We start from the raw sequence: 15,612 nt of genomic DNA, 5'->3' as shown, positions 1-15,612 counted from the left end.
GAGACCGCATCCGCGGGCTTCCCCTATCGCGGACAGAAGTGCCGGGACCGTTTTGGACGTTGGTCGAACCGAGGGGGGTGGTTGAGGAAAAAAATTACTAAATCCTATCTGAATCAGTGGCCCATTGAGTCGCCGGTTTGATATCGACCGTGGATATCTCCACGGTCCTCTTTTCAAAGAAAACCCCGACTCTATATATCTGTGTCTCTCTCTCTCTCTCTTTTCGCCCGTAACTCGCGCATCTCTCGACCGGGGGTGGGAAAAGGAAAACGGAACAAGAAGAAGGCTTATTCCTGACAATACATCCTTCGACGATGCGCGAGGGTGTGCCAGCCTGACAGACAGATAGACAGACAGTTCCTGTCTACCGGATACCCAAGCAAAACCCGGGCCGTCTACCCCTCTGTGTGTATCAGCCACCTTCATTCAACCCCCTACCATCGGAGGATCGGGGTACACCCCATCGAACCGGCTCCGACTTCTGTGAATCACGGATAGAATGGAGCGGCACGTATCGGAGAGAAACGAGACCGATTCCGGGTATCTCGGAGATTTTCGGACGCTTCGTTCGTGGAACATTGCGCGGACGTTCGTGTTATTTAGACGTGATATTCTTGGGTTGTCATGAAAATCGCCGAAACAGGTTTCACCGACAATAGATGATAATGAAAGTTCACAACTTTCCAGTTGAAACTCTGAGGATTAAATGTGTGCGTTATTTTCGGGTCCTATGGAAATCACCGACACAAATTTCCCCGACACGGTTTTCGCCGACTCCAGATTTGACCGACAGTAACTTTGGCCGACAACGCATTTAACCGAAAACGATTTTGACCGACAACGAATTTGATCGCCAACGATTTTAACCGACAACGAATTTGACCAACAACGCATTTGATCCACAACGACTTGAGACGTCCACAGTATGATAATTGATAATACATATGATAATACTGTATGACAATACATACTGTGGTCGTCTCCAGTCATTATGGATCAAATTCGTTGTCGGTCAAAATCGTTTTCGGTTATTTTCAACGTGAAATTGATTTTGAGATCGCGTTCCGCGTCCACGGGGACAGCACCCCGTCGAACTACGGTCTTTCAGGCCGATTGATTACAACGTCCGCCGCGCAAGGCATATTTTTCAGCATCGAGCGCTTTAATCTTTGACGAAACGCCGCGAGAGCTCTTTTCCGTATTCCTATCGTAAAATCTCGATCATACATTCATCGGGTTCTTTCCTCCCCAACCCTCCAGCCCCACATTGTCGCGGCGTCTGGCTTCCACTCATGTTCCCCGATCGGTACACTCGACGTTAGGGAGAGAAAGATAGAGGTTGGATCGATTTATAACGAAAGGTTCGACGATCACTTACGACGGGGGGAGGCGAGTTCGTAACGGGACACCCTGTAGAACGGACCGTGGGCGGCGGACAGCGCGTTTTGCGGTGACAGAGCGTGTCTGATGGAGGGTTGTCACGGTATGGGAGCACCCCTCAGACTTCGATATTAAAGCCCTCCTAATATAAGAGCAAAAGCTCTGGTTCTCTCTCTCTCTCTTTCTCTCTCTCTCTCTCTCTCTCTCTCTCTCTCTGCGCCGTCGATATGCTCGTTTCAAATCTTTTCTCCTTTCCCGCCCTCTTCCACTCGCACTGTCTCTCTTTCTCCTCTGGATCCTCGGAAATCTTCTGGCTGGCGATACACTGACTTTTGTGCGCGAGCGAACGACCCGGCTGGATTTGCGGGTAAGCGAGTGGGCGTGCGAGGGTGGATCGCGAAAGGGATGGACAGATTTATTAAGCCCTGCGCGAGCTCCCTCTCCGCGGAGAGTGCGATGATATTGCATCGTCAAATGCGCGTAAAACCGGGCACAAATTTGCTCGATACAAACGAACCTCTCTTTCTCTGTTCCCAGTGTTACTCAAACCCTTCCGGGAGCAGCTAATTTTTTAAATTTTTTCTTGCGTTCCAGTCGACTGTCCATGTCATTGTTATTTATTTGCAGTTTATTTGGTCGCATTCACAGCGAGGTCATTAGCGACGCGTAATTTGCAAAAAGACTGTTTCTTTTATAATTTCAACATTTTTGTCTCATTGAGTAAAATTTGTTTCTTTATTAAATATATCAGGTACGATCCCGACGCCGCGCCGCGCCGGCACCTCTGGAAAATATTCCATGTGCCATTTAAACTGTGGTGTCCAAGGTGGTTCGGAACCCACCATATAAAAACTGTAGGTCCCGTCGCGAAATAACCCCTGGCAGTTAAGTGCGACGTAAAATGACGAAAAAAAAAATATATCAGGTGATTAAGTATGAAACTTGACAAATGTGTTTGAAATTTTGTGTTTTATTTGCAGAGCTGGGGAAAATAGTATTTTAAATAAGATACACAATTTCGAAAATAAAATAGTCCTATTTTAACAATCTGAACCTCAAAATAAAATGTTTCTATGCCAACGATTTGATCCACAAAATAAAATATTTCTATTTTAACAAACAGAAACGCGAAATAAAATATTTTACTTTTTGCATTGTTATAATACTCTGAGAAATCGCATAAACATAGTCTATCTTATCGCTAAGAAACGATTTACACTCATAAATGTATTAAATTCGAACCATTATTTTCACCCAAAAATATTTAAAATTGAAATTGAAAATAAAGACAAGTGTCACGTCTGCCGACGTGTTGCCATAGGTTATAAGCATAGCCAATAAGAGTAGGATATTGTAACCGTAATTATTAAGAATATTGATTAGTTATAAGTAGTCATACTTCGCTCCGTTCATCAGATCCGATTCTCACCTCATACCATATACCCATTCTTATCTTAACCCTTGTATAATAATCATATCTTAATGTATTCCCCGTAGCAGTATCACGTAGCATTCACCGTAATCATTAATCGCGCGCTTCTCATAACATCCATAGCGTTATGTCTAACGAGACATCCGGTAGAAAATAAGACACCTATGTATTCGACCTCACGATCCTAAAAAGAGTTCAGTCAGTTCAATTCGGACAGCCAGTCTGATACGTTCGTTCAAGACTCCAGCGAGGCTCGTCGCCTCCTGGATGTCCCGGTCCAGACTCCGACGAGTCCTCGCTCTCATCCGCCTTTGAGCGGTCCTGATATAACACGCGCTTCTAGTTCATTATAATTTCATTTCATACGTTACAAATATATTCCCAGTTATTAATTTAATAAGTGAGTCTCGCTTAGTTCTTCTCCCTACATCCTCGCGCTGGCGATACTTTCCTATTCAATTCGCATTCGCCGTTATCAATTACGAAAGCTCGTGCGCGTCAACGAACACGGGACGGAGGACAACAGCGGGGTATCTCCCGCCAACCGAGGATCACCGACGACGTGATCTTCCCAGGACGAGTGAGGATCATCGTCCTTCCTACGACGATCCAGCCTGATTCGACTGCAGCCGTCAGCGAGCAACGGAAGCAGTTCGCATAAAGGAAGCCTGCCTGTCTTCACCGATCGCTATACTCAACTGTCCGATAAGTTGCTAGATATTTCCCTGCGAAGATTCGCGCCGTCTCAGTTATCTCTGTTCTCGTCCGCCGCTTTGGGGCGAATCTACTGTAAGCGTTAAGTAGAATACACATGTTCGCGAAAGTCGTGGTTCCCAGTCAGACGTCGGACGTAACGTGCCGCGTGGACAAAAGGTTGTATCGCATTTGAGAGCGTCCAGTAAGGGGAATGGGTCGCGGAACGATAGTTTTCGCGAAAGTCAGACTCCGGGACGTAACACAAGATATAAATATTTTCAATGTTCTTCAAATAATTTTCAAAAAAATTACTGCCTCAAATAAATTATTTTATTTTCAAAAATTACTGCATCAAATAAAATATTTTATTTTCAAAGTTGTACACATTCTTTAAAAAATAAATTGGATTATTTACTATTTACTATTTAAAAAATACTATTTTCCTCAGCTCTGAATATTGTCAACCTTAGATTCTAAGATATCTTTGTATTGTTAGCATGCACAGACATGTGCATGCTGCTAATAATCCCATGTGGGGTTTTATAGCTTAATAAAAAAAAAGAAAAAAGTAAATCTCACATCTATCCCACGGGATTGCAAACCCTACTAGAAACAGAGACATCAGCAGAATAATCGAGTAAATCAAGCAATTAAAGCCAGCCGGATTCGTCTGTATCCAGGAACCGTGCGTCCCAAACCGACCGGAAAAAATTCGTGTGGAGGCGGAAGAGGCGAGGCGCAGGGAAGAGAAACGACTTAAATGCATGCTTAGGTGCGTGCACACAACGGCGTGAAGGGTGCACGTGTGCGGGGGCGCGTGCACACCCCTGTTCTCCGGCTTCCGTATCCATCTGACACGCGCCATTGACCACGAATGCTTGTCCGATAGGCGACGGGCCCCCGTGGATCTCCTCAAAAATCAAGTTATCTCCATTCTCCGCGCATCGTGGCTCTCCGAACGAAACGACGATGGAGGCGCGCCGTCTTTTACCGGTCGGGGGCCGATCCAGACGCCGAGCATGTCGCACAAATTTATCGGAAATACCGCGCGAGAGAGATTACGGTGGATTGTCGTTTTATTCCCCGGGCCTGGGGAATTCGTGCACGGACTCCGCCGTATTTTCTCTCCCTACAGCCGCGGCGCGCGCGTTTTCAAATCCTTCCAAACCCCCGGCAAATTTTATTCCATTTAATCCCATAATTTCTTGTCGGACGGTACACAGAACTTCCACGCTTTAAATCCATTTTCAAAGTCGAAACCGCCGCGCTGCTCGCGACCGTCCTCGCTAATTTTTACTGCTACATGTGTACTACGTTTTTGCAGTACTCCGTTTTATCATACGCGAGAAGCACGGAAGCAAAAGTTTCCGCAAACACTCGCGTCGCGTCCGTGCCTTTTCTCTGCGAAGAAAGTTGCTGCGGAAATAACTGTTTGAAACTGTTACAATTTCGGGTTTGATTGAAACTATTATGAAGGACTGTAATTTTGGTTAACATCGGTGTCTTATAAAAATGAAATGATTGGATTTAGTTCACATGTTCGCTACCACCGTCACGAATATGTGATATCCATAATCTGACAGTTCACTTGAAAACAGTCAAATTTATGCACTTCGTTGTTTAAAGTCAGTAGAATGCATAATTTTCAGAGAATCTGTGACTTTCTTCTGCTGAACTGTTTTAATCATTCAAAATTGGATACGTCGCGTTTAATAAAACTTTCGAACAAGGAAGGTAAGTAGAGCTGGGGAAAATAGTATTTTAAATAGTAAATAGTAAATATATATATAGTATATAGTAAATAATTCTATTCATTTTAATGTATGTGTACAACTTTGAAAATAAAATAATTTATTTGAGGCAGCAATTTTTTTGAAAATAGTATTTTATTTGAAGAATATTAAAAATATTTGTATTTTGTCTTTATTTTCAATTTCAATTCTAAATATTATTGCTGAAAATAATGGTTCGAATTCAATACATTTATGGGTGTAAATTGTTTCTTAACGATAAGATAGTCTGTATGGTTATGTTTATCTCAAAGTATTATAACAATGCAAAAAGTAAGATATTTTATTTCGTGTTTCTGATTGTTAAAATAGAAATATTTTATTTTGGGGATCAAATTTTTAAAATACAAATATTTTATTTTGAGGTTCAGATGGTTAAAATAGAAATATTTTATTTTCGTGAAATGGCATATCTTATTTAAAATACTATCTTCTTTAAGCAAAACAAAATCTAAAATATTAAATAGTATTTGAAATATTTATTTCGTTAAATAATGCCCACCTCTGAAGGTAAGCAACGAAATAAATGCTGGTAGCGAACGTGTTAATGTTCGTGCGATTTTTATTCGAATGCCTAACACTTGGAAATAATTTCAAGAATGACCGGCAACGAAAATTATTTACGGTGTTGGTTTCATCGTGTTTTGATTTCTGTAAAAATTTCGAAGATGCAACCGAAAAATACAGGTACATAGTTTATAATTCGAAGTATCCCTGTGGAAATACGAAATGGCACCCCTTGACCTCGTAAGTTGAGACTTTATACCGCGGCGTTTCGAGATGAAAAATCCACCGAGCTTCTACATACACGCGTTTCCCGTCAATCAGGCTGTCCACGCACAGCACCAGCTATAGGCTGAAGATCGAGTATATTGAGGCTCACTCACAGCAAATCGCTTGCACCAAACGCTCAGCCAGCTCATGTCCCGCAGCTTCTTCCCGGCAGGCAGCTCCAGAAGGACGTCGGCATTGTTGTACGCTCCAAGCTTCTCTGGGTCACTGTATAGAGGGAAGAAAAAAACATTGGAGAATCATGGTCGCCCATTGTGCTCGTAACTGGTTTAATACCGCCGCGTGTTTCAACTATAGAACGTGTCGTGGAGAAAAATTCCTGAAATTCGCTTTGTCGACATATTTATCAACCGAGGACTAATTATCATGGTCGTTCCAAGTTCTTTCAACTTTTGCTATTCGGTCTAGTTATTAACCCTATCGAATCTGACTCGACGTTGACTTGTACTACTGATCTGCATTCATTGATCGTACCACGGTTATAATATTTATCACTAGACTGCGGATCTTCATGCAAAATGAAAAATGTTTTCATTGATTGCAAGACACAGGAACCAAATAGAAATTTCATTCTTCTTTTGATGATCTTGTTAAGGTGAAACTAATACACTGGTAGCCTTTTTAATACCTCCACTGTTTTAAATTGTACGTACTCATTTTTGTCATAAATCCATAAAATCCGCAGTCTATTCATCGCTTATACACAGAATCATTTATACAGGATGAGTCACGAATCGTGATCAGTAGAGATTATTGGCAGTCCGTTCGAAAATGTTTTTATCGGATACAGCATGGTTTCAAGAGAGCTTTCACGTGATTATAGCAAATTTTTGTGAACTCTTTTTTTCATGATTTTTCAAGGTAACCTTCAATTTTTTGCAAATACACCTGTAATTCTTTCACGCCTAGCTGTTACAGGATTTATAACACAAAAAAATGGCAAAAAACAAATTACTTTTTAAAATACCCTACTGATCACGATTCGTGGTTCAGTGTTCGTGGTCAAACGACTATTTGATTGGTGCGGTCGGATATTATGTATATTCCGCCGAAGAAGTTAATCAATCAAATTAATCACGTGTTAAATCGACGAAGGGCTTGATTATCGAAACGCAACAATGCGCAGAATTTGTGCATTCATCTGACCGAAGTACGAACCACTTCCAAGTCCTAAGAAAGGTACAAACCATCTACAGTCGCTTCCACCCTCCAGAGAAATTGTTTGCAGTTATTTAACTTCGCGAATCAGCCTGGAGTCTCGGCGAATACGACACCGACGAAGTCAATTTACAAAAACATTGTTTTCAACGGGGGTGGACGAAGAAGTGGCTGTTTACGACGATTCCAGAAGCTCCACAGAGACGAACAACAGCAGCAGCAGTGGCGGTGGCGAGACGAAACGTAATAAAGTGCTCGCGCGGATGAAATCCGAACGAGATCGGCGTATAATTCCCGTTTTATTAACTGCACCCCCGCGATCCATTCGTCCGGCCTTCCTCCTGTTTCCATTCTCGATTCCCGCGTCCACCCCCTCGTTCCGCACAACATGCTCTTTGAGTTTCATTTCATCCCTTGGTTACGGTATGCCGCTTTCGTCCGACAACCCCCTATCGTCCTCCTCACCCCTCTTGTTTTTTCTCTCTTTTTCTTTCGTTCTTTCTTTTGCCCCGCGTCAACCCTGACCGCACGCGCCACCAACCACCTTCCACGAGTTTCTCCTCTTCGTCCATGGTCGCTCGTGCGAGAACAAGGTATAGCGACTTTCTCCGGTCCCTTTCAAGTGGCCCGAAAATCTCACCCCCTACAGAACCCTGTCCCAACCCCCTTTCTCCGGTAACATGTTATTTTGAAATGCGAGAACGTGACGAACATTCTTTTATTCCTATCTTTCCACTATATTGTGGAATTATTTATGAAACGCACTGTAAATCTCAGTAAAATAAGTAACTGTTACTGTAAAAGTTAACCCTTTGAACTCGGAGCTATTTTTATCTAGAAATGAAATATTTCTTCCGACCCAGAATTATTCTATTCTACAGGGTGTCTCACCTAAATATCTCGTTTATTTTTAATGGCACAAGAAAAATATTTTTGGCATAATTTAAATGGTGTCGCAGATGGAATATCGTAGAAGAACAATTTCTTTTATCCGGTTACTTTTTAATAGTTTTTTTTTCAAGGTCATCGTTATTTTTTTTATCGGGAAAACTTATTTTTGTATCCCATCTTGTAGCGGCTGAAACAATACATTTGAAAATGTATTTGAAAAAATGTACATGAAAAAATAACCGGACAAATAAAAATTGTTCTTCTATGATGTCCTTTCTTCGATATCATTTAAATTATGCCATAATTTAGATGGCCTGCTTCAGCTGAGACACCCTGTATGTACCTTTCTCATTTTATGCTCATACAATAATACTTCCATTTCATCATCATCCTTTTGTGTCAAATTATCGTTTAATCTTGCAGCTATATGTATTTAACCCTTTGCACTCGGAGCTATTTTAACTCGAAAATTAAACATTTCTTCCGGCCTAGAATAATTCCACTCTACATGCTTATTTCATTTCATTACATGAAATTGATACAATACCTCATGCAATACTTAAATGTTTAGCAATTGATTCGACACCAACATACTTAACCACTTGCCTTACAATATATCGTGTCTGACACGTGATGAAGATTCTGAACAGATTCTGATAAAAATGTATGATAATAGGTTCCTTTAAACCCCGAAATAAAATTCTATTTTGGTTCTGTTAATATTCAGCTATTGGAGAACATATAGGCATACAATTTATATCAATATTCTCCTTTCTTAGGGAATCACGATCTACAAAAAAAGTTCTAATCACTGAAACCGTAAAATAAATCGTAGGGCAAGGGGTTAATAATGTAAACAATATTTTGAATAATGCTATAGCAATTCTTAGTGGTGACTCTGACTCGCCGCTCGAGTGCTCAGGATTAATGTCGAGCCAGATTCGACATAGGACTGGAAAGGGTTAAGAAAGCGTCCATGTACTTTCATAGTGGTACTTCCAAAGTGAAAGGCATTTTTGGCTGAATCGTGAAAAATAATCTTAATTAGATCCCGGAATGAAACGGAATCCAGAAAAATGAACGGTCTTACCTGCCCGACTCTACTGGCGGATAGGGGATCGTGTAACCGTGTGGACCAGGCGAGGTCCCGTTCCCGACCAAGAAGTACGCGTCCGCCGCGGTCCCATCGTAGGAGAAGCCCTTTATGAATAACGTCGACTCGTCCACGCCGTACAGTTCGCCCTTGATCCCATGGCCCGAGCCCTTCGTATCGTTGCTCGACGACTTGAAGGTCCCGATGTGTGTGCCGTAGGAGTTCTTTCTGTCTCTCGCATCGCCTGCAACTGGACAACCAACAATTAACGCATCAGAATTATTACGGGCGTCTCTTCTTTGCCTCATTCAGTTCTTTTTTGCTTTATGTAAGAACATGGTACGACCACAGACCAGGTAGAAGAGTAGACCAACCGCACAATGTATTTTTCTGTCTCACGCTCGTAGGGCTCTAGCCCTCCTACCGTTTCGACTAAAACTAATATTGTGGAACTTAAATGTATGCAACAAAAGAATGTTACGTTGAAAAAGAATAACATTTTTTTGCTTGACGCTCCGTTTTCGAGAGAATAGAGTTTATAAATGCAGCGAATACGCGTGCTATTGCATAGGAATCGTCTGACGCGTCTGACCATGATCAATCAATTCTACTTTCTGCGTATACAGGGTTTGTCCAATAAGTCCAAAGTGTGGAGGGCGGTTTCAAGGGGCTAAATTGATGGGGGATAATGTCAGGTATGCTAGGATGACAAGTTCATTTGTTTCCGAGCCTTTGGAGTGCGAAGATCGCGACAGAAGTGAAAGCGTGTTTGGTGCACGCGTCGAGATTCAAGATACAGCGAACAATCGAGCAGCGTTGGGCCATCAAAAATTTTGCGTTAAACTTAACAAATCTGCTAGTTTTTAACCGACTTCGAAAAAGGAGGAGGTTACTCAATTCGATCTGTATGTGCCTTTTTTTTCGCTTTTTTTTTCTATGTATGTTCACCGATTACGTCGAGATGGATGGACCAATCGGAACGAAACCTTTTGCATCTTGTAGAGTATGTTCCCGGGATGGTCTCCAATGCAAAAAAATTTTACATTTCTTTATTAATTACGATTTTATTTGCGAAAATGTAGGGTGGTGATACCGTCGTGAACTCCGCTGAATGTTAGACATTAGGAACAGTAACGACGCTACGTCGTTACCGCTATCGATTGCCGCTTTCAGATATTTATAAATTACGATTTGGAATGTGACGGCTGACAGAGATAAAAAAAGTGTGAAATAAAAAAAAACTTTTAAAAAAAAAAATTAAACCGACTTCGAAAAAACGCACTAAAAAGTATAAAATAATTTCCATTTAATATATGTGAATACACACGAACTTATTATTTAAATATAAATATATTAGTATTTAGAACAATTTAAGGATTTTCGTAATTTCCAGTGTCGAAAATTTTCAATTTTGCGCCGCCTTCGAAAAGATTGTATTGTATTTAAGTTCGTGTGTATTCACACATATTAAAGGGAAATTATTTTATACTTTTTAGTGCGTTTTTTCGAAGTCGGTTTAATTTTTTTTTTTAAAAGTTTTTTTGATATGATCTGTGCGGATTATGAGATCGAAGCCATGTCCAGAACGCGTGTTTTTGACTGCCATAAAAAATTCAAAAATGCCGGGAAGACGTCGAAGCGGCTTCGACCGAATGCCTAAACAGCCTTGCAGTTACCGATTTCCAGGAGGCGTATAAACAATGGGAAAAGCACTGGCAACGGTGTATCGATTCAGAAGGGTCATATTTTGAAGATTATGAAATCCATGTACAGAGATATTTTCAATAAATTTTTTTGTATGATTTCAGTCCCGATACTTATTGGACAAACCCTGTAATGTACTAACTAAAGCACGCGAACCTGGCGGAACTTTAAACTCGATTTTCTCGAAAACGAAGCGTCAAACGAAAAAATGTTATTCCTTTTTTTCGAATTATTTTTACGGGTAGTATCACCCCCTCGGTTGTATCACCCGTCCGGCCACACCCTGTATAACATAACGACATCAAATCAAAAAATATAATTTGAACGTACAGTCATAAAATCACGGACACAATTAACTCGTCAGCCATTTGTATTTGATCGTTTTCGTGGATTTAGTTCCGACATTTATCGTTCGTCGGCGTGGAGGACGTAAGAAAACCAGTTGTTATTGTGTGAAACACGGAACCGCATATGGTGATTGGTCTACTTCTATACCTCGTCTGTGGTACGACCATGCAGCACGTAAAATGAGCGTGAACGTTATCAACCCTTTGCACTCGGAGCTATTTTTATTTTTTTATTTTTTTGAGCCACTAAAACCTATTATAGATTTATTTCAGCATTTACAATTATACATTAGGCTTAGAGTTCGTGTACAATGACAGTCTTAACAATCGCTAGAGATGTAGTTTGCAGTCGCTTAAAAACTGGAAGATAAATTCGCAGGCTTGGAGCTGTTTTAACTTGAAAATTAAATATTTCCTCCGACCTATAATATTAATATTTCCTCAGAGTCAACTATACATGAATGGATATTGGAATAGGGTTTCCAGGGTAGGATCGACGCGATTCATTTTCAGTCGGAACGTTAATTTTCGTTCCGCGAGTTGTCAACAAACAAACCGACAGAATTTCAGGCGGTACATACGTTGAACGGGACCGACCCTAAACGTTCGAGACCACGAAAAGACGGGACTCGATTCGAGCCGGGGCTCTCGTGGCTGGCAAAGGGGGAAGCACGGTTTCACCCTCGTGATATAGGTTGGACGCATCGCCGCCCCGATACAAAAGCGGTGGCGGACCGGTCGGCTGTGCCGCGATTTGCATGAATTTCATTTCATTTGCTCGACAGGCCCATAAAGTCGGCCGAACGGGGATCGGAAGAGAGCCAAAGCCCAGCCATGCCAATAAAGATCGCGTCGTAGAAAACGTTCGCTTCTGACCTAGAGATGCATTCAACGATCAGATTATCGATAAGATATAGATAAACTATATTTATCAATATACACGATTTTTATCGATATATCAATAATGTTAGCTCGTTCGGAAAGTAATTTCGGTTTTCGTGATGCTTCCAATTTATTAGACAACGGATTTTATGCATTTATGGGGAAAATGAGTAGGCGTAATTTAAAACACGAAAAATATTAGAAGAATTTAAAAATACTGTTATATTATTTTCAGCCTATCGAACATATTAAAAAAGAAAATTAATTTCTACTTCACTACAATTTAATATTTTCTGCCTTGCAGTGCTTTATAACATTCAAGCACTTTTGTGTTACCATTTTTTTTTTTGTCACCGCTAAAAATTGCTATACCATCATTCACAATATTGTCTACATTATTAAATATGTTGGTATCTAATCAGTTGCTACACATTTAAATATTGTACGACGTACTACAACAATTTCAATCCGCAAGATGAAAACAAATCATGTACAACGTAATTATTCTAGGTCGGACGGAATGTTTAATTTTCGAATAAAAATAGGAAATATTAAATCCTCGCCTTCGACTCGTGATTAACCGGTGAATCGCAAGCATTTTTCACGAATCACTGGTTTTTAAAGAATGTTTCTACGTTCCCGGGTATTGTACATACGATCCTCCCGACGGTCTTCGATACTTTAAATGGAGGACGCGCATGCTATTTTCAAGCGGAAAAGCGATATCCCGTAAATCTCTCTATTTCGTGCTCCGCGAGTTCCTCTTCGAAATTCAGCCGAATCGGCTTAATGTTTCGATCGGAATTTTGAATTTAGAACACGTGCATGGGGTGACGTCACGGTGTGTCGCGGAATATCCGCGCGCGGATTTACACCGGGAAATATTAAACAATTTTGTACTTTGAATAACCGAATTCGATCCTGAAAAACGGGGTTGGATTACTCGTCCCTTTGGCAAGCTCTACCTTTCCCTGGACAGCCGCCGGAACGATAAAAATGCTCTGTTAAAAATACAGATCGAGCACAATACCGACGGCGAACCATTCGAGCACATTACAAAGCACATTCTACCGTTTTATGGTGGAAGCGTTGGTACAAAAGCTGCGAACGGAGCAATGTTTGCGAGATGGTCAACGATGCGAATTATTCGAATTAGACTGCGGATTTTATGCATTTATGACAAAAATAGGTACGTAAAATTTAAAACAGTGGACATGCACTGCTTTTTTTTGAATGAAGACACCTGATTTTTTGGTGAAATCTTATAATTATGTCATAGTAGCGAGAAGCTGATGCACGACAGCATTTTAGGATTAATAAAAAAAACCATATGTACATGATTATATTCATAGATATATTATTTATTTACAGAACAACGTAAAGTTATATTGTTTAACAAAAAACGAACTGCGAAATTTCCATAAAGCCACACGTTTTTTAAGATTATCGAAAATTTCTTCTATATTTACAAATGAATACTTAGTATAATTGCCATTTCTTCGAATAACGTCGAAAATTCGAATAGAGACATTGATGAAATCAAAGTACGAAGAGTTTCTTCTGCTTCGATGGATGTCCACGCTTCACCGCAATCCACAACTCAGAAACATAAGTTGTACTGTTTACAATTGCCATATACTTTGGTATTCCCCAAAGATTCTCAATTGGCTTTAAATCTGGCGAACAAGCTGGCCACGTCAAAATCCTCATATTTTTGTTGTCTAACCACTCCTTTGTTTGTCTTGATGCATGAATTGAGGCGTTATCATGCTGAAAATGAAATTGTCAGTCTCCATTTCTTCGGTAAATGGTATTAAGACCATCTCCAACAGCTCCCTACATTGTGCCGAATTCATCTTATGATAAATTCGACAGATTGGTGTTTTTTTATTGGCTCTGAGTGCAGCCCAAATCATTAATGAGCCACCACCGAAGTTACGACACACTGCAACATTACTTTCTTTTCGTAAATCGTGCCAGTAGTATTTATAACCGTCTGGCCCATCCAAGTTAAACTTTTTCTCATCGTAGAAAATGATATTTTTCCATTCTTGTGTCCAGGACATATGTCTTTGTGCAAATTCGAGACGAGCTTGTTTGTGTCGTTCTTTCAGTGCTGGTTTCTGCAGCATTTTTGTCCATTTGATGAGATGGTCTTAATACCATTTACAGAAGAAATTGAGACTGACAATTTCATTTTTCAGCATGATAACGCCTCAATTCATGCATCAAGTGGTAGACCACAAAAATATGAGGATTTTGACATGGCCAGCTTGTTCGCAAGATTTAAACCCAATTGTGAATCTTTGGGGAATACTAATGTATACGGCAATTGTAAACCGTTGATTTCATCAATGCCTAATCGAATTTTCGACGTTATTCGAAGAAATGGCAATTATCCTAAGTATTAATTCGTAAATATAGAAGAAATTTTCGATAATCTCGATGTTATCTACTTAAAAAACGTGTGGCTTCATGGAAATTAATCCTAAAATGCTATCGTGCATCAGCTTCTCAATTACTATGACATAATTATAAGATTTCACAAAAAATCAGGTGGCTTTATGATAATCTCGAGCAGTGTATTAAAAAGATTTAAAACCACCAGTGTATCAGTTTCACCTTAAAAAGATAATCAAAATAAGAATGAAATTTTTATTTGGCTCCTGTATCTTGGAATTAATGCAAACATTTTTTTATTTCGCATAAATCGGCGGGGTCTAATTAGATCGGCGGTCTAATTGGAATTATTGAACGATATGTCCCCCGGATTTTTATAGCTCGCGAAACACCGGGATAATTAACACATCGCCAGGCGGCGTGGCGAGCCGGTGAGCTCTTCGAAAACGCAGATTCGAGGCTTTTAGTCCACCCTCGGGGTTCGGCCCGCGTTCCCCGCCCCCTCGTTCACCCCGTTCGCTGATGGTGGTGTCGTTGAACGGCGTTGAGCCCCGTTCTTCTCGGAGCAGAGTCGTGGTCGTCATCGTCCTCGCAGCCGCTACACACCCCATCTCGGTCTACACGGCCAGGATATTACGGTGATGCGACAATGAACGCGGTGATCGCTATCTGGCCGGTATTGGGGGGATGTCAACCCCTCTTTCTTTCTCCGTTTCCCTCGACGCGTGGTCGCACCAGCGAGCAACTAAAATCGGATAGCGATCGGGGAAGCAGCCGACAGGGGACAAGGACAGAGGGCGACTGGTGAATGAAACGGAAAAGAACGGCAAAGAGGGTGCGAACGGGAACACGAGAGAGAGAAAGAGAAAGAGGATATGGAGAGAGGGGTGACGGAGACTAGTCGAAACACAGGGAAGAACAGAGACCGGGATATCTACTAGTAAACACTCGCGCGAGAGACCGTGCACGAGTGTGGAGGAGAGCTATGGCGTGCGCACCGAACCGAGCGCGCCCGCCACCTAAACTACCCCCGACTGGTGCTTAAAC

The 15,612-nt window shown here is 41.1% G+C and overlaps 1 protein-coding gene across 7 annotated transcripts in view; it reads right to left on the bottom strand.

The window, feature by feature from the left end:
• LOC143209062 (protein Skeletor, isoforms B/C) overlaps window positions 1-15,612 on the bottom strand; it is a 113,489-nt gene that overhangs the window by 43,999 nt on the left and 53,878 nt on the right. For all 7 annotated transcript variants that reach the window (XM_076424262.1, XM_076424260.1, XM_076424258.1 and 4 more), the window contains 2 exons: window positions 9,230-9,482; window positions 6,186-6,297 (listed from right to left, as the gene is read on the bottom strand). In XM_076424262.1, the coding sequence (XP_076280377.1) occupies window positions 6,186-6,297; window positions 9,230-9,482 (365 nt within the window). The remainder of the gene's footprint in view (window positions 1-6,185; window positions 6,298-9,229; window positions 9,483-15,612) is intronic.

Source organism: Lasioglossum baleicum, chromosome 5 (genome assembly GCF_051020765.1).
Source record: "Lasioglossum baleicum chromosome 5, iyLasBale1, whole genome shotgun sequence".
NCBI lineage: Eukaryota > Metazoa > Arthropoda > Insecta > Hymenoptera > Halictidae > Lasioglossum > Lasioglossum baleicum.
The sequence above is the reverse complement of the archived record's forward strand: the minus strand, read 5'-3'. Positions and strand labels throughout refer to the sequence as shown.